At 51.9% G+C, this 25000-nt stretch overlaps 12 protein-coding genes across 12 annotated transcripts; 10 read left to right on the forward strand and 2 right to left on the reverse strand.

Annotated features, from left to right (window-relative positions):
* Positions 1-1299: 1299 nt before the first annotated feature.
* Positions 1300-2238, forward strand: SNOG_02624 (hypothetical protein; the record flags this gene model as incomplete). Its single annotated transcript, XM_001793171.1, has 1 exon — positions 1300-2238. The coding sequence occupies one exon, from the start codon at positions 1300-1302 to the stop codon at positions 2236-2238; it is 939 nt and encodes a 312-aa protein (XP_001793223.1).
* A 969-nt stretch (positions 2239-3207) lies between these two features.
* Positions 3208-5237, forward strand: SNOG_02625 (hypothetical protein; the record flags this gene model as incomplete). Its single annotated transcript, XM_001793172.1, has 3 exons — positions 3208-3426; positions 3476-3740; positions 3787-5237. The coding sequence occupies 3 exons, from the start codon at positions 3208-3210 to the stop codon at positions 5235-5237; spliced, it is 1935 nt and encodes a 644-aa protein (XP_001793224.1).
* Positions 5238-5554: 317 nt separating this feature from the next.
* Positions 5555-7325, reverse strand: SNOG_02626 (hypothetical protein; the record flags this gene model as incomplete). The annotated part of the gene is made up of 3 exons (XM_001793173.1): positions 5555-5994; positions 6136-6885; positions 6935-7325. 3 exons carry the CDS (start codon positions 7323-7325, stop codon positions 5555-5557), a joined length of 1581 nt encoding a protein of 526 aa, XP_001793225.1.
* Positions 7326-8695: 1370 nt separating this feature from the next.
* Positions 8696-9391, forward strand: SNOG_02627 (hypothetical protein; the record flags this gene model as incomplete). The annotated part of the gene is made up of 1 exon (XM_001793174.1): positions 8696-9391. The coding sequence occupies one exon, from the start codon at positions 8696-8698 to the stop codon at positions 9389-9391; it is 696 nt and encodes a 231-aa protein (XP_001793226.1).
* Positions 9392-9678: 287 nt separating this feature from the next.
* On the forward strand, positions 9679-11078 carry SNOG_02628 (hypothetical protein; the record flags this gene model as incomplete). Its single annotated transcript, XM_001793175.1, has 2 exons — positions 9679-9751; positions 9811-11078. The coding sequence occupies 2 exons, from the start codon at positions 9679-9681 to the stop codon at positions 11076-11078; spliced, it is 1341 nt and encodes a 446-aa protein (XP_001793227.1).
* A 1123-nt stretch (positions 11079-12201) lies between these two features.
* On the forward strand, positions 12202-14080 carry SNOG_02629 (hypothetical protein; the record flags this gene model as incomplete). Its single annotated transcript, XM_001793176.1, has 2 exons — positions 12202-12834; positions 12884-14080. 2 exons carry the CDS (start codon positions 12202-12204, stop codon positions 14078-14080), a joined length of 1830 nt encoding a protein of 609 aa, XP_001793228.1.
* Positions 14081-14749: 669 nt separating this feature from the next.
* On the forward strand, positions 14750-16481 carry SNOG_02630 (hypothetical protein; the record flags this gene model as incomplete). The annotated part of the gene is made up of 2 exons (XM_001793177.1): positions 14750-16399; positions 16446-16481. The coding sequence occupies 2 exons, from the start codon at positions 14750-14752 to the stop codon at positions 16479-16481; spliced, it is 1686 nt and encodes a 561-aa protein (XP_001793229.1).
* Positions 16482-17512: 1031 nt separating this feature from the next.
* On the forward strand, positions 17513-19903 carry SNOG_02631 (hypothetical protein; the record flags this gene model as incomplete). Its single annotated transcript, XM_001793178.1, has 7 exons — positions 17513-17617; positions 17671-17839; positions 17891-17991; positions 18041-18509; positions 18561-19011; positions 19064-19350; positions 19407-19903. The coding sequence occupies 7 exons, from the start codon at positions 17513-17515 to the stop codon at positions 19901-19903; spliced, it is 2079 nt and encodes a 692-aa protein (XP_001793230.1).
* Positions 19904-20086: 183 nt separating this feature from the next.
* SNOG_02632 (hypothetical protein) lies at positions 20087-20399 on the forward strand (the record flags this gene model as incomplete). The annotated part of the gene is made up of 2 exons (XM_001793179.1): positions 20087-20204; positions 20311-20399. The coding sequence occupies 2 exons, from the start codon at positions 20087-20089 to the stop codon at positions 20397-20399; spliced, it is 207 nt and encodes a 68-aa protein (XP_001793231.1).
* Positions 20400-20474: 75 nt separating this feature from the next.
* SNOG_02633 (hypothetical protein) lies at positions 20475-22338 on the forward strand (the record flags this gene model as incomplete). Its single annotated transcript, XM_001793180.1, has 3 exons — positions 20475-20706; positions 20768-21219; positions 21307-22338. 3 exons carry the CDS (start codon positions 20475-20477, stop codon positions 22336-22338), a joined length of 1716 nt encoding a protein of 571 aa, XP_001793232.1.
* Positions 22339-23199: 861 nt separating this feature from the next.
* Positions 23200-23637, forward strand: SNOG_02634 (hypothetical protein; the record flags this gene model as incomplete). The annotated part of the gene is made up of 2 exons (XM_001793181.1): positions 23200-23203; positions 23324-23637. 2 exons carry the CDS (start codon positions 23200-23202, stop codon positions 23635-23637), a joined length of 318 nt encoding a protein of 105 aa, XP_001793233.1.
* Positions 23638-23740: 103 nt separating this feature from the next.
* On the reverse strand, positions 23741-24536 carry SNOG_02635 (hypothetical protein; the record flags this gene model as incomplete). The annotated part of the gene is made up of 5 exons (XM_001793182.1): positions 23741-23916; positions 23984-24117; positions 24263-24293; positions 24349-24367; positions 24432-24536. 5 exons carry the CDS (start codon positions 24534-24536, stop codon positions 23741-23743), a joined length of 465 nt encoding a protein of 154 aa, XP_001793234.1.
* Between the last annotated feature and the right edge of the window lie 464 nt (positions 24537-25000).

Here is a 25000-nt window from a genome sequence, read left to right on the forward strand (position 1 = left end):
TTACCGGCTCTACAGAAGCTTGTCGCACAATTGCAGCCCCCTGGTATCCTGAGGTTAATGGTGATGGTGGCGATCTTGCAGCCTTGCGGTTTGTGGTGGAAGCGAGATGAGGACTGAGGCCAAACTTGGTGGTTGGGGTTCATTGGTGGACCCTCGCCAAGGTTTCGGAAAGAAGGATGAGACGGTGCCGAAGCTTTGGAGACGTCTGCTGCCTCATCGGTCCTTTCAGACACAACACAACATCGCTATACGCGCGAATATTAAACATACAGCGGTAGGAAGCTCACTTACCCGTCGCAGCACGATTCGAGATCCCGTGAAAACTTCGGACTACCGATTCGAAAGCTCGCAGCCAGTGTGAGCGCAAGGCCTATGACGCATCGATAAGCGGGCTTAAACACGACTAAGCCTGATCATCAGCATGGTACATGCCTTCAGACGAAAGCGTTCTGGACCGAGGTTTGGTAATCTTGGTTTGCGGTGTTTCCGACTCAAAAAAATCGTAACTTTGGTATGCTGAAGGAGCTATTGTAGAGGCATCTTCAAAGGCGAAAGGACATCGTGGAAGTGCTATGCCCAGCATTGGTATCACTTCGCACTACATGCATGCGAGGGTGTAGTCGGTAAGTGGCCATTCCGACTCACAGTCGCCCTCATCACCCACGTTCAATAGATCGACACATATCACATACCCTGCGGTGGAGGTACTGTTCATCTCGAAGGCTTCCTCGGGTATTCTGCGCACACACCTAGTTCTTCGTGGCTTCCATGGAAACTAGCATGAAGCTCGAACTAATATCATTGCAGATATAGTCGCCTGCGTCAGACGTAACAAGTCTCAGAAACCTGACTCGACGTATGAGAGATCGATCCCATCGCTAAGCCACATGCGAGCGAAAGTCGAGAGTTGCTCTCGAACATGTCTTACCTTTTTAAGTCGCCCCTGGTTTGATCTCCGCAAAATCAGATTTGACAAAGCCTCTTGCGAGATGCATGCCGTAGCATCCGGAACTTTGTCTGAGCGCTCGGCCTCCATCACTACTGTCACATTTTGTCTTGTATAAGCCACCTGAAGTCGCTGTACGTGCGGAATGACTGATCATTCACGTCCACCTTAACGACCACACTATTCTGACTCGTCGTCACGCCCTCCGCGCCCGACTGTCTGCAACCTCAAACCATATCCATCAACCCGAAACCTTTCGTCGATTAGCCGCCACCGTACGCTTCTCAGGCGTCTCACAGCACAGCACAGCACAACACAACACAACAAATCTAGGCTCGTCAAGCATACACAGCATGGCTAAGTCGAAGCCCCTGGTCATTTCTGGCCCCATGGATGCGAAGCATGTAGGCGGCATCAACGTAATGGGCGGCATGCAGCCCTCGATGCTTGACAGCTACTTCAACAAGATAGTGCTGGAGCCAGACGAGACACCGTCCCACACATACACAGCCACAGGCAAGATCGAGGTTCCAAAGAGATCAGATACTTTTGCCGGTACCATACGAAGGCCCAGTCTATCGCTCAAAAGAAGCCTATCAAAGCTGAGGAGGAAGTCGATCTCACATGTGTCTCAAGACCACAGCCCCACTGAATCCAAAAGCAGGGATACCAGGCCCATTGTAAGATCCGAAAGTGTGAAGACAAAGGACAGTGCAAGGTCGCTGAGTATGCAATCGAGCCTGTCTCGTCTGCGACAACGCGTAGGCTTGGATAGAGAGCTACACGATGTCACTCCTGAACATAAGCCAACAACCAAAGAGACAACCATTGCACCAGAACCAATAAAGAAGGACTATACTCCATTGCAAGTGAGGAAACCATTATCGAGAGGCACGTCTCATGCTTCCACTATGCATTCAGAACGGGAGCGACGCACTGCGAACAACTCAGTACAGCGCAATACATCGTCCAGTCAGCGGGACTTGTCGACCCCACAGCGAATACGTCCAGCCGTTTCTCACCAACCTGTAGCTCAGTCGTTAATATCAAACCGTCCGGCACGACCCAAGCGCGCAGACTCCGGTACAGCTATTGCTCTGGACAATGTGCCGCCCATGGAGAGACCCCTGCCTTTCCAAGATATCATGGCCGTGAAAAGCTTCTCCGAGCGTATGGAGTTGTATAAGAAAACGCGCGAATATTGGGCATATGCTGATCATGGGTTGATCGAGTGGACTGGTCGTGCTAGCGGACCAAAATATGCTCCTAGGAGGACTCAAGAACATGCTTGATTGATGCTCAGTGGAGTCGGCGAACGTCTCTAATGTAGGGCTACTTTTGTGTCTTGTGCTCTTTGTTTGTTGCGATATACCCATTCACTTTCCTAAGCAGCTTCACGCGCTGGTCGCTTCCTTCTGGCTGCTTCTATCTAATTACATAGATCTCTTTAATATTACGCGAAGATCACCGTTGTCGTCATCGTAATGGGTGAAAGAACATCAATTGAGGCGTTGAATCGTGCAATAACCACCTATTTGCATGTACAATCGCCATTTCACGCGCCCTCCCGGCCTAGCTCCTATACATAAAATCAGCACCTACAGTTCCTAAAACTCCCACTCGCCCGGACCCCAACACCGCCTCACCTGCACGACCCCAATCGCAACTCCTCCATGTGCTATGATGGTAGTGAAGACTGGGTTTGATGATTACTTGTTTCCGCTGAAGCTGGAACACCTCCGAGTTCTAGCTTTGTAAACATCATTCCTCCCAAGAACAGTCGTGAGATTCTGCGTTAAGGCAAAGACGTTGCAGATGCATGTGTGCGCGACAAAACCTCGGTGTAATCCGAGGCGTCATCTTCAGCCTTCCCGGGCGCTAGCCAGTGCACTAAGCTCGGATGAAGAAGGTGGGACGGCAGAAACCAAGCTTTTCGCGTGGCCTTGTCAACGGGCTTGGACGAGGCTTATCTTCCCTTCCAATGAGTGTTGCACGTGAGGAGAAGCACTTCTTATCATGGCTCTACTTCCGTGTGCGGCGGAAATTGAGTGGCGCATTTGCGGGCGGATTTCAGTACATCAACTCACGCGCACTCGGCTGAACAATCATTTCTGCATCTTCCTTCGAGCGTCACAATCATGTTAGGATTGACACTGGCAGCAATTGCTTTCTTGGCGGCTACTAGCAGTGCGTGTGAGGGAGATGACAGCTGCTATGGCCCTTTGCGAGATGATGTAGTTCTCACGCGGAACGTTCGCCGAATGCAGCCGGACGCCCAAAACACGACAACAAGTCCAAAGGCACCACTGGAATGGGGACAGATCAATTTCCTTCACACGACTGATACTCATGGCTGGCTTGAAGGCCATATCAAGGAACAGAATTATGGGGCTGACTGGGGTGACTACGTGAGCTTCACGAAGCACATGAAGCAGAAAGCGAAGAATCTTGGTGTAGACCTTCTTTTGGTGGACACTGGTGTAAGATCGCAATGTGTATCGTAATTGCAAGCCATGTTAATTTAAATAGGATTTGCACGATGGTGCTGGACTGAGTGATGCCACGACACCCAACGGTAACATCTCAAACGCGATTTTTGAAAACTTGGATTACGATCTCTTGACCATCGGTAACCACGAGCTTTATGTGACCGAAATCGCATACGAGACATTCAGCAACTTCTCGAAAGTCTATGGTGACAAGTATCTCACAAGCAATGTGCAAATCCTCAACCCTGCTACCAAGCAATTCGAGTATATTGGAGCGAAGTATCGCTACTTTACCACGGAACAAGGTAAGCTTCGTCCGACTGAATAGGAGCTACGCTGATATCCGCGAAGGCCTTCGCGTCATGGCATTTGGTGTACTGTTTGACTTCACTGGTAACAGCAACGTGTCCAAGGTCATCAAGGCGGCAGACATGGTCAAGCAGCCATGGTTCCAAGCAGCCGTCAACTACACGAAGCCAATTGATCTCTTCGTTCTCGCCGGCCACAACCCAGTGCGAACAACTGTATCTAGCAGCACCTTTGGCACTGTCTTCAGCGCAATCCGTAAGGTGCGGCCAGACATTCCGATTCAAGCTTTCGGCGGCCATACGCATATCCGGGACTTTACCGTGTACGACAACAAGGCAACTGGTCTTGAATCAGGCCGCTACTGCGAAACACTCGGATGGGTGTCTATTTCTGGCATCAAGTCTTCTACATGCAAGGCTCCGCACAATCCGAAAGGCGTCCCGAACCCAACACGCAGTGCAGTACCTCCACCAAGCAAGGGCACAGCTTCGGCAAGTGTGCATGTTCCCACCTCTACTACACCATCCAGCTTGCGTTACGCGCGACGATACCTCGACTGGAATCGAGCGACCTTTACTTACCATGCTGAGGAAAGCCAGCGCTACACCAAGTTCGACTCTAGAAAAGGCGTTAGCGTTACTTCAGAGATCACCTCTGCTCGCAGCAAGCTCAATCTTACGCAACTCTACGGATGCGCACCCGCGACCTATTGCCAGTACTGCAAGCCATTTCTCGCTGAAGGAAACATCTTCAAGCTGTTGCAGACCGCCCTATCCACGGTCGTAGTGAACGAGACCCGTAAAAACGAGGCTCGCCTGATCATCATCAACACCGGCTCCGTCCGCTTCGACCTCGCCAAAGGACCGTTCACATACGACGATTCCTTCATCGTCTCGCCATTTGCGGATTCGTTCCAGTTCATTCCCGACGTTCCATACGAGCAGGCTTCGAAGGTGATCGATATCCTCAACGCCGGACCGTTCCAGAAGAAGAAGCGCGATCTTAGTGGCGCGGACTTCAACTTTACTCCGTTACTGGCTGATCGCGACACTTGCATCGATCCGCCGCTCACGCATCGGTATGATGGTATCACGAGGCGCTCGAAGCAGGGTGGACGTCTTATTCGACAACAGTCTACTGCTCCTACTCCGGGATACACAACGACGGATGACTTTGGAAGCGATGGCGATGATACCGTTCATTCGAAGATCCCAAATTACAGCCAGCCAAACGACCTGCAAGCCAACGCTTCATTTCCTATTGATGGCTCGATGCCAAAGACTGTAGATTTGATCTTCTTGGATTTCATTGCGAGCTACATCGTGGACGCGCTTAATACTCCTGACGTTGGTGGAAAGTTCTCGCTCAGTCAGGTGTCTTACTATATCGATAAGAGCTTCACGACCAACAGCTATTTGCCGGCATACGCGAAAGTTGCTTGGCAGGCAAATGTACCGAATTGCCCTGTTGGAGCAGGTATCGGTAGCTCTTGAACAGATTGCGGTCAGATAGACTCCAACGTACAATATTAATAACAAAAACATCACGCAGTACTCGTCTTCAAGCTCATTGCCACCAGGCAGCGGCAAACTTCGTGTCCGCTCTTACACATACGCGAAGCAATCTAATAGCCTTTAGCAGCGCACTAATAAGTTTATAAAGATGCTTAGACACATTCAGTGTTGTGAGATATCCTTTCTAGTTTAGTTGAAGTTTTTAAACACATCTAGGCTACCTCTTCACCCTTTTCGTTGGGTGAAGGGGACATGAATTTTGCCAGAACCTGGTGTTCCTGAATAGAAAGACCGAATTATCTAGGTTCGCAGATTAACCGTACTTGAGTGGCGTCTCTAATACGCAACAGCAGCTGGAAATCGCAGTCATTGAGCACCTTATGAACACGCGTCCGAGCTTGCTCCTCAGTCTCACCAAGCTCCCGCTGAATCCTTAATCGATGCCGACGCATGATCAAAGCTAAAACTGCAACGAACTCGACTTGCGCGAACTTGACGCCCGGGCAATTCTGTGGGCCATCCGACCAAGGAAGGAAAGTGTCACGTGGAGGAGTAATGAGCACTTCTTCGCCACTTTCAGTCGTTACCCATCGATCGGGCTTCCATTCTAATGGATCTGGCCAGTATTGCGGGTGGGTCTGGATTGCGACGACATTGGGGTATGTGTTGGTGTTTGCTGGTACAACGATCGTGCGATCTCCAATCTGGAGTCGCTGGGGCTCGGTATTTGGTATGTCTGGGAAGGGATAATATAGGTGGGAATCAATCGGAGCGTGCTCCTAGGCTGAAGTTTTTTGTTAAGTAGTTATCCAAAAAATGGAACAGAAGTAGCTCACCAAGACAGCGCGACATCTTAGTAGCTTCGGGAACAATTGACTATAGTCCCAATCTTCCGTGTCGGGAGTCACAACGCAGATCTCTTCAGCAAGCCAGTCCTGTACTTTCGGCGACGTTGCGAGCAAAAGTATGCTGAATGCAAATGTATTGGCTGTAGTATCGTGTCCAGCGAAGTTGACGAGGAACATGTTACCATATACCTCTTCTATGGAGAGTCCCTGAATTTGAGAGCCATCAGTCTTGGTTTCGTGTGTGTTTGCAGCTCGGACAAAAGATGTCATCAGACTTCCTGCACCTTGAGTGCCCTGCTCAAATGCTGTCATCTCCTCCTCAAGCATCTGCTCCATGTGATGTTGAAAATCATCTGCAGCTTTGCCAACGCGCTGTAATGACTTTGGGACGAGCGGATGAGACAAGAATCGGCGTGGGAGCAACACGAGGACAATAATGTTGTCCAGCACCGTTGCAAGAGCATCGCGGTAGGATGATGCTGTATCTAATGACGCGGCAGCTCCACTTGATGATTTAAAGTCAAATGAGCGTCGGAATCCGGTCGCCGCGAGGACATTGAGAGACAGTATTCGTGTATCTTGAGCGACACTAATTATGCCGTCGGCAGCGGCGGTAGATGTAGTCCACGATGCCACCATCTGCTTTGCTTGGCTCAACGACTCGCTCCAAACAAACTTCATGATGCTTTCATTGAACGGTGCGGCAAGGGCTTTCCGATGTCTCGGCCAGTCCTTTAGGTCTGTCGAAGCGACACAAGGACCGTATACTTCAAGGAGTTCTGCAACAGATTTAGCTTGAAGATATCCGCGATTTTCAATCTACCATACTGTAATTTTCCTGCGGACGCAAGAAGTCTGATCGCCGCGTGAAAATCTCGTGCACTGCTTCCGAATCGCATACTTGCATCCATATCGTTCGGGGAGTGACGAGCGCGAATGCAGGACCGTAGCGCACGTGCGGGTTAGCTTTCGCGTGGAAGAACCATCCTCGACGCATGTATGGAACAAATGTCGGCAATCGTTTCACTATTGATGCAGGAAGTAAATCGATGATGGTGAAGATGTGGGGCTCGATGACCTGGAAAGGAACATTTAGGTAGTCGACAGGCACTCGGATGAGTGGTATTCCCATTGAGGAAGCCCTTCTGTAGTTAAGCTCCAGGCAGACCATACACCAGCCAACATAGGCCACGACCGTGGCGATCAGGTATTCAATCATGTTGGCCCAGAAGTTGAAAATGGAAGAGACAATAGTTCACGATGCTGAGCAAAGTAGATGCAGATATACACCACAGCCGCGGATCCGGACTGGGAAGGCTGGTCACTCATCTGGCAGTACCTTGTAGGGATCATATTTGCGCCCTAGGAAGGGCCGTACTTCAGTCCAGTTACAGTTTGCCCACGGTCTTTAGTGCTTACCGAAGTGTAGCCGTGCCGCGCAAGCAGGCCGCTTTGATTGCGGTACGGCCGCCAGTATTTGATCCGGTCCGTTCGCTCGGCCACAAGACCTTCGATGCTTTCGTTTCGACTTCTACATGCTATCGATCGTGTATCATTTGTTTCCAAAAGTTCAGCTGAATCGTTTTGGAGTTTGCGACACAGCGTGGTCTTCATGAGATGGCTCTGTGTCTCTTCGAGTATTCACATTGCGCGGCCAAGTACACATGCCACACGTCGCGAATCAAGAAGAGCCAGATCGAGAATATGGTATCATATCATATCAACAAAACAACTTGGAGCCAGACTTTTGCGTAGAACATGGCGAAGGAAGAGTACACGTCGCGAGAAAGAGCAAGAGCTAGACCCGAAGCACCGTGACGTCAGTGCACCGACCAACCACGCCCCGGATCTCGCGGACACGTCCCAAGCTGTCGGCAAGACTGAAACGGGCCGCAATATCGAATGCCGATCATGTATGCAGGCGCAGAACCGACTTGTATGATGCAGAAATTAGACATCTGACATCTTGTTCTTGTAGCGGCTTTGCGGATGCGCATGGGTTCTGACTTGGAGCTTGATAAGATATGTGAATGAATTCCTCACATTTTGCATTGGTTGTCGGGCTGCTTGTTCACTGTACACCACTACCACTTCTATACACCCACGTGAAGCACCAAAACAACCGTACTAACGTTCAATTACCTCGTTCTTAGAATCTGGCAATTACCATTTCGAGGCTACCATTACGCTAATGACGCAAGAACGCAAGTAAGCTTTCCAAGGAGCTTGTTCCACTGGGTGTGTATCGTTAGGTCTAGAACGTAGCTCAACCTGTAGTGTAGAAGCTATCTCGAAAACATCCTACCGTTTTTGTTCTTGCACTTCAACACGTCGAATGTCCCTCGAGAAAACTGCGCTGGCGGAGACAGCTCCTACTCAGATCGCAGCGACTGCCGGCTACTGCGTCTAGATGGGATGGAAATCTTGGGTGTGGCTACAAATCAGTAGCTAGCAGGCTGTGATGAGTGTCCGGTCTGCCCAGGCATCGCAGCGCTGGCTCTAGTACCAAGGACCGCGTATAAAGCGTGCGCCAGCCCTTAAATATCAGGACGACAAGCACAATCGTACACTTACACCACACCACGCACCATGGCTCCCCGCGCAGTCCACTTCATCCGGCACGCCGAAGGCTACCACAACTCGCTCGAAGACGAAAACATCCCCGACCCCGACCTCACCCCCAAAGGCAAACAACAATGCATGCACCTCTCCACCATATTCCCCTACTTCGACCGCATCGACCTTGTCTGTGCCAGCCCCATTCGTCGAGCCTGTCAAACAGCGCTTATCAGCATGCAACCCTACCTGCAATCCGGCGAGCACAAAGTCCTCGCTCTCCCGCTCGCTCAGGAAGCGACCGATAAGCCTGCAAACACTCCCAGTCCTGTTAAAGACCTGCAGAAAGAATTCGGTGATGCAGTCGACTTTCATAGATGTCTGGATACGTATGTCGACTACGACTCCAAGAAGGGCCGGTGGGCGCCCGATGGCGATTCGCTAAAAGCACGCGCGCTGGAGTTGCGCAGGTTCTTACGCGATCGCGACGAGCAAGAGGTTGTGGTTGTGTCGCATGGAGATTTCTTGCACTATGTTTCTGGAGATTTGAACGAGGATGGAAGTCAGCGGGGAGGGTGGTGGAAGAATACCGAGTTTAGGAGCTTCAAGTTCTTTCCGGTCGGGCATGATGAGGCGTTGTTGCAGGAGACGGAGGAGAGTGTGAAGATAAGGAATGCGAGTGGACCGGGGATGGAGAAGGGTTCGGCGGGGCCCGAGAAGGCGGACTGATGTTTGTTTGGTTTGTAGCGTATGAAGCGATGTGGAGTACTTTCTACCTTACCTTCTGAGTGTATCCTTGCATCTTGTTATTGCCTGCTTCGGGACGATGAATCAGATGCGGAGCCCAGGTAGTCGTGGTTGGTCGCCTCACGTAAATACACACAAGATTGGTAGTTCGTGATGCTTCCAGTGGTCGCATGGTCGAACAAATCTTGAGACAACAAACAAGATGTCTCAGATGTTATCATGAATATAAACCTGATTCGCACCATATGGTTTCTTCCAGGAAAGCAAAAATGGTCAAATTTCAGGGATTGAACAGAAACCGAAAGTCTCCCATTACGGGTGAGCGAAAGGAGGAGCTAGAGGGTGAGTATCTCCATGTCCTATGGTTTTGTGAGAGACTCTTATTGACGAATCAATGACAGCACTGCGAAAAAATAATGTACCTAGGTACCTCTTTCGCGCCTGGCATCTCGGCAGTGGAGGCGCACCGGGAGCTACTCTCAACACGATAAACACAATCATGCCGCATGTATTCATGCCCAGAGCTCATCCTGAATACGAGAAAGAGCGGCCCAGCTTTTACCAAATGCCAGAAAACCAACTACATCGCATGGCTACCGGCCATTATGACGGCAAAACTGATGTAATATCCGGATTCAGTTCCTGGGCTGCGTCGCTACACCTGGTGCTCTGCTATGCCATGTTTCTCAAAAAGCGCAGTCATGATGAAGTGCATGTAGCTGTGATGGACACGCATGATCTTTCAGATGAAGTGCTTGTGTGGCACGTTCCACATCTCATCGGAGAGGCCAATCATGAGTATCTCGCTTTTGGCCGCATCATGGGGAACGGCTATCACGCCGTCAAATTCTACGACCTGGAACAGCATGGGATACTGAATCTTCTACCGGAGACCAGAAACTGTTTGTGTGAGAGATTTGGTTCTTCAATCCGACAAACCATGTTCACAAGATCGGCAGTAGATATCGGGGAAGCGGATCTGGATAGTTTCCGAGTGATCGGATCGCTCTTCGGCAAGCTTTCATTCCCGGTCATTACCGCGTTAGCCAGTCTTCGACCTAGACATTGGCGGGCCTGTCGGAAGGCAGGAGGACATGGACCGTGGTGGCGGGATAACAAGGACATTATTGCCAAGTTTGCACGAGAATTGAGGATGGCTCATGCTCCGACAGGGTTGCGCGAAGAGCCATGGCTTGCATTTGGCATGGTAGACACAAAAGACTTCCCGGATGTCGAGCAATGGATCGATCTGATGTCCATGTTCGCAGAGCTTCTTTCCGAGCAACATCAGCTCCCATCACAGGCACAGCACCGACAGATCGCCGGCATTCGACCACATTTGCTAGAAGAGACGGCGGCCATGTCCCCAGAACACCCCGAAACAGCAAATCCAGGAGGGAAACGGAAGAGAAAGGTAGTTACGGATCAGCCGCCAGCAAAGCGGACGTTGCGGGGCCACCCCGATATGCCTCCATACGTGCCAGAAGAGACAGCAGCCATGCTCCCAGGAAAGGACGAAGCAGCCACTGCAGGAGAGAAACGAAAGAAAAAGGGAGGTGAAGATCTGCCACCAGCAAAGCGCGCGCTACGGGACCGCGGAGACCTCATCTACACAGAGTGTCGAGGAGGAAAATGTGGCAAATGTATGACATGTCGGCCTGCGCGGTAGACATGTCAGGAGGTTAGAGTGGGAGCGATTCTGACAGATTGAGATTTCCTAGTTAGTCAGTAATACGTTTTTCTCTTCATTCTTTGAGTCAAACGGCGACGTCTGGACAGCGTGCGGATTGGACCGGACACTGGAGAGACGAGGAGAGTGGAGCAATCGCGAATTGCAGTGACGAGTTGCGCTCTTGGAGTCTTTTTCAAGGTCTGGGCTCTCTCTGTGTCGTTTCGTCTCCATAGTAAAAGTTTTCGCAGCCGCGTGAATGCGAGAAATTATTGCTCAACGGCAGTTCCGCGATATAAGCGCCAGAACGTGTCTCTTGAAAACCAATGTGGAGCCCCAACGCAGAGCCGCACCATCCGAATTAGGTGATCCACCCGCTCGAACGCCACATTATCGTGATATCGCGTAGTCAAAGACCCATCAGCCGATTCCGATCTTTTGCAAGAAAAGCGCATTGGCCGGAGACTGGGGCACCACACACAGCGTGCATCGATGCTGGGGTTGGATGAATGGGGCGCAGGCTGCATCGTGCGGCGTTCGATGAGGCGGGCAGTATGACATCACTGACCGGTGATGTTCATGATTTAAGATTCCGTGCGGGACTTGGCAATCCGGGATCCGCAGAAGCTTGTCCGTGCCGTGGATGCGAAGAGGTTCTTGGAGTGCTTGACGCTTCTTATGTGCGTGAATGCGTGGTATTGAGGATGTTGAAATATTCGCACCGTGGCTGAAAGACATATTGTGAGTATGACGTAGCGTCTTGATACCCCAGAAGACAGATTCCCCATCCCGGAGATGTGCATGCGGTTGGTGTGACTAGCAGGACCCACTGTTACAACTGCATCTGTCTGCAGTGAGAGGTCGCCGCTTAGACGTGAATAACGTTCGCAAGCCATAGCGCCAAATCCTGCAAGCCCGGGTACTGCGAGATGACGTCCTGCGCTGCGGCACGGGACTGTCGTGTGATGCGCACCGACCGCGACTGCTTTCATTGTCAGTGACTTAAGACGACCTGCGCCGTTGACGTCCCCGCGAAATCACCTACTTCCCTCCAGCTTCCCCGGATGCTGGCCAGTGAGAGGAAATCGATTTATCCTGCCCATCGCTAGTACTATCCTTCATCATGGCTACAGCCGGAGAGGTCGAGCCTAAGATCCACGACCCGCATACGGTCGGGAATAACCAGGCTATTCTCAACGAGAAAAAAGACTCGACTTCTGATCTTGAGCACCAACACGCCGAGAACCCTACCGCGAATGCGAACAACGCGGCTGACCGCGAGCACTTCGAGAAGTACGGCACGTATGAGAAATATGAGATCACCGAAGAGGACTGCTACGAGGAGCTTGGCTTCTCGTTCCCCAACTGGAAGAAATGGTTGATTCTCTCAATTGTTTTTCTCGTGCAAGTCAGCATGAACTTCAACACGTCGCTCTACAGCAACGCAGTCGGCGGCATTTCCAAAGAGTTCGGTGTCAGCGCCCAGGCTGCCCGTCTTGGTGCTGCGCTTTTCCTGATCACATACGCTTTCGGCTGCGAGCTGTGGGCGCCTTGGTCTGAGGAGCTCGGACGATGGCCTATCCTCCAGCTCAGTTTGTTCTTTGTCAACATCTGGCAAATCCCCGTCGGCATTGCGCCCAACTTCGGAACGATTCTGGCGTTCCGTTCGCTCGGTGGTCTGTCTACCGCTGGTGGATCGGTCACGCTTGCGATGGTGGCTGATATGTGGGAGGCGAATGAGCAGCAGTACGCTGTGGTGAGTGCCTCCGCGAACCCCGTTCATGAAATCCAGCTAATTCTTTCAGGCTTTTATCGTCTTCTCTTCAGTCGGTGGCTCCGTCCTCGGTCCCATTGTGGGAGGCTTCGTCGAGCAGTTCCTTGCCTGGCGCTGGAACATCTGGATCCAGCTCATCTTCGGAGGCGCTGTTCAGATTGCCCATGCTCTCATCGTACCCGAAACCCGTACAACCGTCCTCATGGACAGGATCGCGAAGAAGCGCCGCGCGGAGGGCGAGAAGAATGGCAAGCCGGTGAACATCTGGGGGCCCAACGAGCTCAGGACCTTCAAGGAACGCTTCAACCCGCGTGAGATCCTCACCACCTGGATGCGACCATTCCGCATGTTCTTGACTGAGCCCATTGTTCTGGTCTTGTCGCTGCTTTCCGGTTTCTCTGATGCCATCATCTTCATGTTCCTCCAATCATACGCTCTAGTGTTTGAGCAGTGGGACTTCGCCGTCTTCTCCATTGGCCTCGCGTTCTGTGGTATCGGTGTCGGTTACTTCATTGCATGGGCCAGCTTCATCCCCGCCATTAAGCGCAACGAGCGACTCCGACGTGAGCGACCTGGCGATGAGCAGGCTCAGTACGAATCCAGACTCTGGTGGCTTCTTTATACCGCGCCATGCCTGCCCATTGGACTCATCATCTTCGCCTGGACGTCGACTGGCCCGCCAATCCACTGGATGGGACCTATTATTGGCAGCGCTATTATCGGCATCGCCAACTACGCGATCTACATGGCCACCATCGACTACATGATTTGCGCCTACGGGCCGTACAGTGCCTCAGCGACCGGCGGTAATGGCTGGGCACGTGACTTCTTGGCTGGTGTGCTCACCCTTCCCGCGACCCCGTTCTTCAAGAACATCGGCGGCAAGAACCATTTGGCCAACGCATCCACCATTCTCTTCTGCATTTCTGTTTTGCTCGTCATCTCGGTCTACGTCATCTACTGGAAGGGTCCGGTCATGCGCGCTCGCAGTCCTTTCGCCCAGCAGCTCAGCTCTGCGCGCAACGAGACTGGCGGTAGGAGAGTCAGTGCGTTGCCCGGCATCTACGGTTCAAGGCAGAACTCGGTTACTGGTTCGATGCCTACTTCGAGGCGTGCCTCCGCAACTCGTGCGCAGGCTGGTGAGCACAGGCATCACACTGCGGATGGCATGCGGAAGATCAACCAGAAGGAGAACTCGCAAGTACCTGCAGGTATTGAGCAGCATTGAGTGCTCCAAGAGTTTCGATCTGCCCTTATAATAATACCATCTTTTATCCTGAAACCAATTTTACATGATGCGCTACTATGAAAGTGAAGTCAAACTCACCATGCATCAGAAAAATTCCTGTCCGCCTTTTCCCAGCGAGGAGAGGTGAAGAGGTAGCCTGTATATATCCAAAGATTTCTAGAGGGATTAGGTACAGCATCTTAGAGCTGCGTATACATTCAGGCTCTTCGAAGTTTATAATGAGTATACTTCTAAAGACTATTAGCTTATGTCGTGTAGGTGCAGCCGCTGCCTGTGAACCTCTTTCCAAGCTGACATCTGCAAATTTCCACTATCGCGGATCGGGCATGGTGGATTCCCCGCGCCTCGGCCACGCGCTTACAGCTTCAGCGCGACTCCGCACCTGGGCAACACCGAAGCACAACGGCGCCTCCCGAGGTATATATAGTCATGTTTACTTCGACGAGCGCCAATGCTACAATGCATCAGTTAGACCCTATCGTCTTGGTGTATACCGCGCGACTGAGCGATTCACAACCTTGAACTCGCAATGGCACCACAACGCCCGATACGAATTGCAGGTACGTTCATACCATTCTAGATGCATTACACAAACGCCAATTGAATCAAACAGGATGCTCCGGATCCACTACTGACCGCCGCAATGCCATGACCCTACTGGCCTCGAACTACGAAAACGACCCCATCGATGTGCTGGTTGGAGACTGGATGAGCGAGGGAAACATGACGGGCAGAGCGAACGCCAAAGCCAACGGTACCATCGACGCATACGAACCCACTTTTCTCGAAGCGCTCGAGCCTGCGCTGCCTCATATTGCGAAGCACCGCATCAAAGTCGCTGTAAATGCGGGCGCGGCGGATACGCAGAAGCTACATGATGTGGTTACGAAGATGGTCAAGGCGAAGGGACTGGATTTGAGTGTCGCGTGGATCTCGGGCGATGAAGTACTGCCGCAGTTGCTTGAAGCGCAGAAGCGTGGCGATTCGCTGTTTGAGAATATCTGCACGGGGCAGAAGCTGGAGAATTGGGAGTTTGAGCCCGTCTACGCACAGGCATATCTCGGGGGGTTGGGAATCGCAAAGGCTTTCAAAACAGGCGCAGATATCGTCATATGCGGGCGGGTGAGCGATGCCAGTCCCGTCATCGGCGCAGCGTATTGGTGGCATTATTGGAAGCGGTCGGATCTGGATAAATTGGCAAATGCATTCGTCGCAGGCCATTTGTCTGAGTGTTCGTCGTATAGCACTGGTGGGAACTATACGGGGTTCAAGGACCTTGAGTGTCTGGATTGGACGAAGATTGGGTACCCAATTGTCGAGATTGCAGAGTCGGGGGAAGTCATTGTGACAAAGAACCAAGGGTCTGGTGGTGAAGTATCGGTCAATACACTCACGAGCCAATTCCTGTACGAGATTCAAGGACCCTGGTATTTCAACTCGGATGTCACAGCGATCCTGGACGACGTCTGGTTCGAGCATTTGGCGACGAATCGTGTGGCACTTCGAGGTGTGAAAGGCGCTCTGCCTCCACCTACAACAAAAGTCGGAATCACAGCAAAACCAATATATCAAGCCGAGATGACATGGTTCATCACAGGTCTTGATACACATGCCAAAGCTCGCATGATCGAGCAGCAAATCCGACATCAAATGGGCTCCAACACCACCAACTTCTCAAAACTGGACTTCCAAATCATTGGGAGCTGTGCAGACAATCCGACAAACCAAAACGCCGCAACAGTCTCCTTCCGCGTTGTCGCCCAAGCCCGGAAAGCCGAATATCTCGCCCCCGCGAAATTTGTGCGCCCGTGTATCGACCCCATAATGTGCGCTTACCCAGGCGCAACTCCACACCTCGATCTGCGCCAGGCGTTTCCGAGAGAAGTATTTGAGTACTATGTCACTCTTCTCCCACAGTCAGCCATAGACCACAAAGTCCATTTACCGAATAGTGAGACAGTCGATATCGCAGCACCGACTGAGACAAAAGTATGGGACAAGCACCAACCAACACAAACCAACACGTCGAATATCAAAACATTGGACAGTTTCGGCCCAACAATTCCCTCCCCCCTCGGCACAATCGTGCACGCGCGCTCCGGCGACAAAGGCAGCGACTGCAACATTGGGCTGTGGGTGCGGCACGCTGACGAATATGCGTGGCTGCAGAACCTCCTGTCAACATCATTCATGACGACCCTGCTAGCGGACGAGTACACGGGCGGCAGAGTGGAGAGATGCGAGTTTGAGGGACTCAGGGCTGTGCACTTTTTGCTCAAGGATCATTTGGATCGTGGGGTGAGTTGTAGTATGAGTGCGGATTTGCTGGGGAAGAATTGTGCAGAGTATGTTAGAGCGCGGTGGGTTGATGTACCGGTGAAGTTTCTGTCAAGGGGGAGGGTTTGAACTGGGTGTTGTGGAAGTGCTGATTCTGATGGTCGTGACTGCCTTAATTATCTACTATTGTTGCGTGACGTCCGTGGGTGGTTGGTGCCTCCCTGGTTGAGGTCAGATACCTAACGCGTTCAGTCTCTCTTCCTTTCTCACTGCGTGAACACTCTCACCGGCGCAATCTGTTGCGCTGCCTTTTCTTCTACTCCTACAGCATCTCCGTTCCATGCAGCATGCTGCTCAATGGACTCAGCTCTCACTGCATAATCGCTTGGGAAGATCCCACGCGAACGCGATCTCCTCCGCTACATGTAGACGAAAGGCGCATCTCGCAGGGCTAGATCTTCCATGCACGCAGCATGCAAAGCCTTTTCCCGGCTACCACCCACCCCGGAAGTCGCCAATTCTGTGCTCGTCTGAAGGCATGCGAGATAATCGCCTCTTTGTCGAAGCAATCGAGTACAAAACTGTTCCAATCAGCAGAACCGTGGAGATACGCTCGCACTGTGGAGACGCAGCGACTTCGGTCCGCACTGACAGGGATGCCCATTGGTCGGCTTCTTCTCCTTATCTTTGCGACTAGTCATTCGAACCACCAACCTCGAGACGACATCTATCTCCACGCCCAGCCCTAGCTGATGGCAGCACGATGAGGCCAAATCACCGTCGACGAAAGAATCCTCCGCGCCGCCTGTGCTTATCAGCGCAAGCGAGCTTCCACAAGTCAAGACGCCTGCAATTATGACCATCTTGCTAATTGCAAGCTACAATGCTTTTTACCGTTCGGTTTACCTGTCTGGTACGCCAATGTCGCGGCTTAATCGTGCTATCTGTGGCCAATCAGCGTGGCTTGCATATGATCAACGTCTAGATAGCAGAATTTACTCTCCCCCGAACAGATGCCGTGCATCGATATTGTGCATGTGTGGGGACTGGGGAAGGACATATAGATACCTGGGTCGTTCCACTGAAATGGTTCAACGCTCCTCACGCACGTCGTAATTCTCTCACGACTTCAATATGGCTGGAGGTGGTGCACCAATCGGTCCTTCAGCTTCGCCCTTGGGCCAGGCTTGGGGTTATGGCATTGTTCTTGGTGTTGGCTTCTTGTTTGCTCTCGGCATGGTATGTCAGATGCAGTCTGTTAATAGGTTGGGAGAGGTTCTGACGAAAAGTAGATCTTGACGACGTGGGTTCTCAAGCGATACAACAATGAAGTACAGACTTCGGAAATGTTCTCGACGGCTGGTCGCACGGTCAAGTCAGGCCTTGTTGCTAGTGCTGTTGTCTCGTCCTGGACTTGGGCTGCTACGCTCTTGCAGAGTTGCTCTGTTGCTTTTCGATATGGTAGGTTATCCGAGGAAAGGAGTTATGTGGACTGATGGCTAACGTGTGTAGGTGTTTCTGGACCATTTTGGTATGCCTCGGGTGCTACCGTGCAGATTTTGCTGTTTGCGACGGTGGCTATCGAGTTGAAGAGAAGAGCGCCAAATGCGCATGTAAGTCCAGCCTGCTTACAGAACCGTCCAGCTGCTAATGAGATAACAGACCTTCCTGGAAGCTGTTCGTGCCCGTTATGGAACTGCTACCCATTTCGTCTACATCACTTTTGGCCTGTTCACCAACACTCTGGTAACAGCCATGTTGCTCACCGGCGGATCAGCCGTCATTTCCTCGTTGACCGGTGTACCGACCGCAGCAGCTTGCTTCTTGCTACCACTTGGTGTCGTCGTTTACACCATGTTTGGTGGCATCAAGGCTACCTTCCTTACCGACTATGTGCACACAGTGATCCTGCTCATCATCCTCTTGACCTTCGCTTTCACCACTTATGCCAGCGGTACTGCCCTCGGTTCGACTGAGGCGGTTTACAAGGCACTCAACAAGCTTTCTGACGAGATGCCCGTGCCAGGTAACGCCGGCGGAAGCTACCTTACGATGAAGAGCAAGGATGGAGCGATCTTCTTCGTCATCAACATTATTGGTAACTTTGGTACCGTCTTCATGGACAATGGATGTGAGTTTGATTGAAAAGAAGGTATTGCTAGCCAGATCTAACGCGTGCCAGACTACAACAAGGCAATTGCTGCTTCGCCTGTCCATGCCCTTCCCGGTTACATCATTGGAGGACTGTCCTGGTTCGCTATCCCATGGCTGTGCGCCACCACCATGGGTCTTGCCGCCCTGTCGCTGCAGAGCTCTCCCAGCTTCCCTACTTACCCGAACCTTATGACCGAATCCGAGATCAGCGCTGGTCTTACCCTGCCGTACGCAGCTGTCGCGCTTCTCGGCTCCGGTGGTGCTGTCGGTACACTTTTGATTGTCTTCATGGCTGTCACCAGTGCTTTCTCCGCGCAACTGATTGCCGTGTCTTCGATCCTGACATACGACATCTACGGTACCTACATCAATCCTCAGGCCTCGGGCAAGCGTCTAATTTACATTTCGCACTCTTGCGTTGCGGGCTGGGGTATTGTCATGGCTGCGTTCTCTACAGGCTTGTTCTACGCTGGCATCAGGTAAGATTGAAGTCACTACATTCTTCCGGTCAAAAGCTAACAATTTGGACAGTATGGGTTGGCTGTACGTTTTCATGGGTGTCATCATCTCCTCCGCCGTGCTTCCAGCCACACTCACTCTGATGTGGAAGGGCCAGAACTTCTGGGCTGCTACACTCAGCCCTATTCTTGGTCTTGCCTGCAGTTTGACAGCATGGCTGGTCACAACCTCAAAGCTCAACGATGGAGTCATTAGCGTCGCTACTTCAGGCGCCAATAACCCTATGTTGGCTGGAAACGTCGTCGCACTGCTCTCGCCCATGATCTTCATCCCGGTTCTTACCTTGATCTTCGGCATTGGTACGTCGTTCCCCTCAAATCGCAATGATAGAATATAGAATACTAACGGAAGCCAGACAATTATGACTGGGAGTCAATGAAGAACATCCGTCTCGGCGACGATTCCGACGTGACCGCCGCCGCGCATCTCGACATCGAACATGTCGTCGGCCGCCACGGCGCTCTCTCTCCTGAAGCCGAAGCCGCCGAGCAAGCCAAATTGCTGCGCGCCTCCAAAATCGCCAAATACACGACCGCAACCATGACGCTTGCCCTCCTGGTTCTCTGGCCCATGCCCCTCTACGGCACCGGCTACATCTTCAGTCAGAAATTCTTCTCCGGCTGGGTGATTGTTGGCATTATTTGGCTCCTGTGCTCGACGATGGCGGTCGGTGTGTATCCGCTGTGGGAAGGCAGGAAGAGCTTGGCGAGGAACTTTGGCGGTATGTGGAGGGACTTGACGGGCAAGGGAAGGAAGCCGATGCCGCACGTTGTGGAGGGCGAGAAGATGGCGGAGAGCGGAACGCATACACCTACTGCGAAGGAGGCGGAGGCGACGACCGTTGTTGGCTGAGTGTTGGATAGCACGGAGGATTGGTGGTTGGGTGGGAGATTGTCTTGTTTGATACCCAGTGCGCGACGCATTCATGAAGCATATAGCGGCTTATCCCGAATGTGCATGAGTCAGAATCTATATTCAATAATACTGGAGTTTTCCGTCTTCCAAGCCCCCAACCCAACTTCTCCCATCGCAAACATGGACCCGGTAGTCGGTAACGCCCAAGATGCACCGAAAGCCGTTCATCTCGGCGCTTCTTCGCCCACACCCAAAGCTAGATCTCTTCGCCCGCCGCATCCCTTGGGGCAACAGCCTTGTAATCCTTCGAGAACCATTCCAATTTTAGCCTCCGAACGACAAATGAGATGAACGCCAACGCGCCTGATTGCAGGAACAATGCCCCTAGCGTGGAATATCCCCAGATTTATCCCCGCTACCCCAACATTACCCGGTCCAGGGCTCGGTGCAAGCTCGACCGAAAATCCACGTGCGCACGCGTGCGCGCAAGTAATCTCCAGGGCGGTGGCATATAAGCACCCCAGCCCGAATCACTCGAGATGGAGCAAATCACACTGCTACGAAAAACATGGGCGTGATCAAGTTCTTCGCCTGCAGTCTCGCGGTGCTAGCGGCGGCGTCGCCGGTAGAGCAGCGCAACAAAAAGGCGCCCAAGAGCTTCTTCAAAGAGCTGGGGAACTCGACGTGGGTCATTGGAAACGACGTGTGGAACGTCACGCAGAACCGCCAGTATGCAGATCAGCTGTGGTACAAGGGGAAGGACCGCGTGGGCAAAGCCGTGGGGCATTATGTTAGTTACAGTACGTCCTTTTCCCCCCTCCCATCTTCCCAAATGGTGTGGTCGATTAACGAGGTGTGTAGATGGTGCAGCGTCAGATTTGAACTGGACATCTGCGGCGATTGCGGATTCAGGCTCGGATTGGATCAACGTCAGATTCACCGCTAAAGAAGGCGATTTCCACTGGCTGATTCGAGATGGGCTTGCGGGCGCTCACCAGTACTTCATCAATCGCGCGTTGCCTACGCTCGGCGAGTTTCGCACGCTGTGGCGCCTGGACAATGCGTCGTTTCCGCGCGGGTACAATAATGTTAAAGATGGGGATCTGCCTGCGCTTGCCGAGTATGCCAATGCGACGAATGTGCAGGACGAGACGTGGCAGAAGGCGGATGGGACGTTTTTGACGAAATATGATTGGAGTGGGAATTTGAGGGAGCAGCGGGTTTGGGGCGTGTATGGAAGGGAGGTGGGGAGTTGGTATGTGCATGCTGGGAAGGAGTATTTTAATGGGGATCAGACGAAGCAGGAGTTGATGGTGAGATCCCCCTTTTTTTCCTTTTCTTTTCCCACTTTCTTGCTTTCATAGACATGGAGGGCATGAGGCTGATAATCACCTTCACAGGTCCACCGCGAATCCAAAACAGGCGACGCAGTGCAGCTCAACATGATCCACGGCACACACTTCCAAGCCACATCCCGCGACTCCTTCGCGCCCGGCAAACTATGGGGTCCCTGGCTCTGGTACCTCAACGACGGCTCTGTGGCGGACGCTCACCGCCAGTTCGACCAAGAAGTGCGCTCCTGGCCGTATAAATGGTTCGCCGAGACCGACGCGTCTTTCCGCTCGCGCGGCAAAATCCAAGGTCGTTTACGCCTGAGCGATGGCCGGCCTGCATCTGGCGCCACAGTCTTCCTCGGCGACAACAGGAACTCGACGATCAGTACGCTGGACCAAGGAAAAGGCTACTACTACACGACCTACGCCGACGAGCAGGGGAAATTCTCTATCCGCGATATTCGAACCGGCACATATGCTTTATACGCGTGGGCAAACGGCGGCGCGATCAGCGATGTTACGACGAACCTCACGCACAACGACGTCGTGGTGAGCGAGGGCCAGAACACCAACCTGAAAGACTTGACGTGGGCGGTTCGCGATCAGCGCAAGCGGGTCTTCCAACTCGGCGCGTTCGATCGCAAGACAGATGGCTTTGGCCTCGCGAATCTTCAGAAACCCTTCGAGCACGCGCGCATCTCCAAATGTCCCGCTAACCTCACATACACCGTCGGCACCAGCAAAGAAGCGGATTGGTGTTTCGGCCAATCCACCGTCGGAACATGGAAGATCAAGTTCCCCATCAGATCCGAATGCTCGGATGCGAAGCTCACGCTCTCGCTGGCGGGCTTTAGTCAGGGCTCGAGCGCGGATGTGTTGCTGAATGGCAATAAAGTGGGCAATATCACGAGTGCAAGTTTGGTGAATAGCCAGGATACTTATCGGGGGGCGACGCGGTCGGGGGAGTGGCGATTATTGGAATTTCCAGTGAAGGAGGGCGGGTTGAGGCAGGGGTGGAATGAGCTGGATGTTAGAGTTACGAATGCGACGCAGTGGAGGGGATGGTTATGGGATAGTGTTGTTTTGGAGTGGGTTTGAGTAGGGGTGTAATATTTATTATGGACGCCTGATTACAGATGAGCTGCAAGTTTGTGGCGTTTTTATATTATTATGACTTGCTGATTAAACTGGTTCGGCAGCATTCATGCTCTGATTCTGCTGGTTCTGCAGCATTCATGCAGCAAGTGATTCTTGGGGAACTACCCCGCGGAGGAAGCAAGAGTCTTTAAGTTCAACTCGAACACAGGCTTGTCGTAGTCAAGAAGCTCATCATCGTTGTCTCCTTCATCAGTGTCGCTATCGTCCTCTAGGTTTTCGTCATCGATGTCGCTGTCATTTTCCTGCACTCCGCCACCATTGTGTTCGGCACTTGTCAATCCATCGACCCCTCCCTCTACGCTTTTTGACAGGTCTTCGACTACCTGCCAGAACGGGGATTCCAGGAGAGTCGCGAGGCGGCTCACGACTCTCCTGTAAAGTCAATGATATGGAGTCACGTTTTAGTTCCGCGTCTATCATACTTAGAAGAACGCGCCGTGCAAGATGAAGATGATAGACAGTGTGAAGCTAAGGGACTATAATGGAATCTGATACCAGCCGCGCAATTAGAGTTTATAGTAATTACATTATTATACTGAATTAAAACATTAATGTGACAGACAGTTGCAAGTCCCAATATATGTTTCCGGAACAGATACCTCTTCACGAACAGCTCTTGGTTTGCTATTACTTCAAGTACACAGCCTGAGGAAAGCGGTGTAACCTGCTGCGACACTATAACCGACGATATTAGTAGTATATCGTGCGCAAACTCCACGGCCGTTTTGGATATTGAAGGCAGCAGCACCGCACGATGCCGCTGTGCAGGACGCGGCACACGCTGCCGCGTTAGCAACAAATATGGGTAAGCCAAGGAGGTTAGCTTGAGGGACGACATTGCAACGGATCTGATATCCAGAAATACAAGACATGTCGTTTGCTGGGCATACATTTGAAAGGTCTCCATTGTAGTTGTTGCATGTAGGAGGAGCTGGTGTAAACCGGCATGCGGGCGTTGATGGCGTGCTCGAAGGTATGGCGGACCTGATTGGTGTACTCAAAGGCGCTGCAGAACTGGTTGATGGTTCTGGTGTACTCGAAGGCGTTACAGAATTGGTCGATGGCTCTGGTGTACTCGAAGGCGCTGCAGAGCTGGTTGGTGGTTCTGGTGTACCCGAAGGCGCTACGGGGCTGGCTGATTCACTCGAAGGTGTTGCAGAGCTAGCCGATAGCATTGAAGGGTCGCTTGAGATTGAAGCACTGCTCGGCGATGAGGTACTAGAAGCAGAACTGGTTTGAGTCTGGACAGTGCTTAGAGATAGAGACAGAGAGCCAGATGCTGAGGACGTGGCTAGCGTAGATGATACCGCCGACGAAGGAAGTGGTGTGCTGCTGGACTGTGCTACTGAAGAGCTGGACGAAGGACTCGAAGATGATATAACCGAGGACAATCGCGAGGGGGCCAAAGTGCTTGATGACCGTACGGACGATGAGCCTGGGCTATTGCATTGTCCAAAACCTCTTCGGCAGGTAGTGGCGCTGCAGTAGTCCGAGGTCGAGCCGCAATAAGAGTATTGACTGCAACCTAGAGTAGAGATGAGATATTGTTATGCGTCGGTAAAGCCTCCGCCAGAGACAGACTTACAGTTTCCCCATCGACTACCTTGGCAGGTTTTTCCGCCGAACGACGGACCACACCTCGCGTCTGTTGAAACGGGCTGGGAAGAAGCGACAGGTATAGTAGAGGCACGAGTGCTGCTCGAAACAATCACTACCGAACTAGAGATTGTAGTACCATCATTTGCACATGCGCCGAATTCTGAGTTACAGCCTTTCCCACAGTACGCAGTGGTTGAGCCGCACCTGGATGGGAGAATATGATATCAGTTTATGACTCTATTACCATAAAATATGGAGTGCTTACCAGTTGTACTGTGAGCAGCAGTTTCCCCATTCTTTAGAGTGGTCAGTCACTGGATTCGCTTGAACAGGGGGATTCCGAATCCTTACTTGATCCAAGACAGGTATACTAGGATAGTAGATACGCGGTCAGCATATGCTGCAGGTGTATTTAACGTATGGAATGTACTTACGCCTTTGGTACCACCACAAGTTGCATCTTTCGACACGACGCTGCGTAGGGCAGTAGTGCCAAATGGGACGAGAAGCAATAGCAAGGCGGGTAACGAGGAGCGCATGTTGACTTGGTGAGAGGAGACACGTCAACAAGAAGTAACCAAAAGTAACGACCGACAAAGCTCTCACTTGATGGGCTTAGAAGCTTTAAGGGCTATCAGAATCGTATTGAGATGTGCTAGTTGCTGCGATGATATTCCGTTCCTAGAATTCAACTGATACTAGCTTCTGCAGACGCTCAGATGCTATTTCCACTACAAGCGGCAAAAGAATAGTCGTCGTCCGGATCTGGGTCTTTTCAGGGGATGCTAGGCGCCACAGATGTCTTTACTCTCCATCTCAGCTTGAATCTCGACTTCAATAAACGCCTCATGCGGTCCGACGAGACTGAAGCAGGGTTCTACAGATTCTAGCCCGTACCCCTAATCACCATGTGGTCCATGCGCTATGCTCAAAATGCTCCAAATGATCTAGCATCTGCAGGGTCAGGGCAACGCTAAATCTTGATCTTCGCTTACAGATGCAA

This window comes from Parastagonospora nodorum (assembly GCF_000146915.1).
Source record: "Parastagonospora nodorum SN15 chromosome Unknown scaffold_4, whole genome shotgun sequence".
Lineage (NCBI taxonomy): Eukaryota > Fungi > Ascomycota > Dothideomycetes > Pleosporales > Phaeosphaeriaceae > Parastagonospora > Parastagonospora nodorum.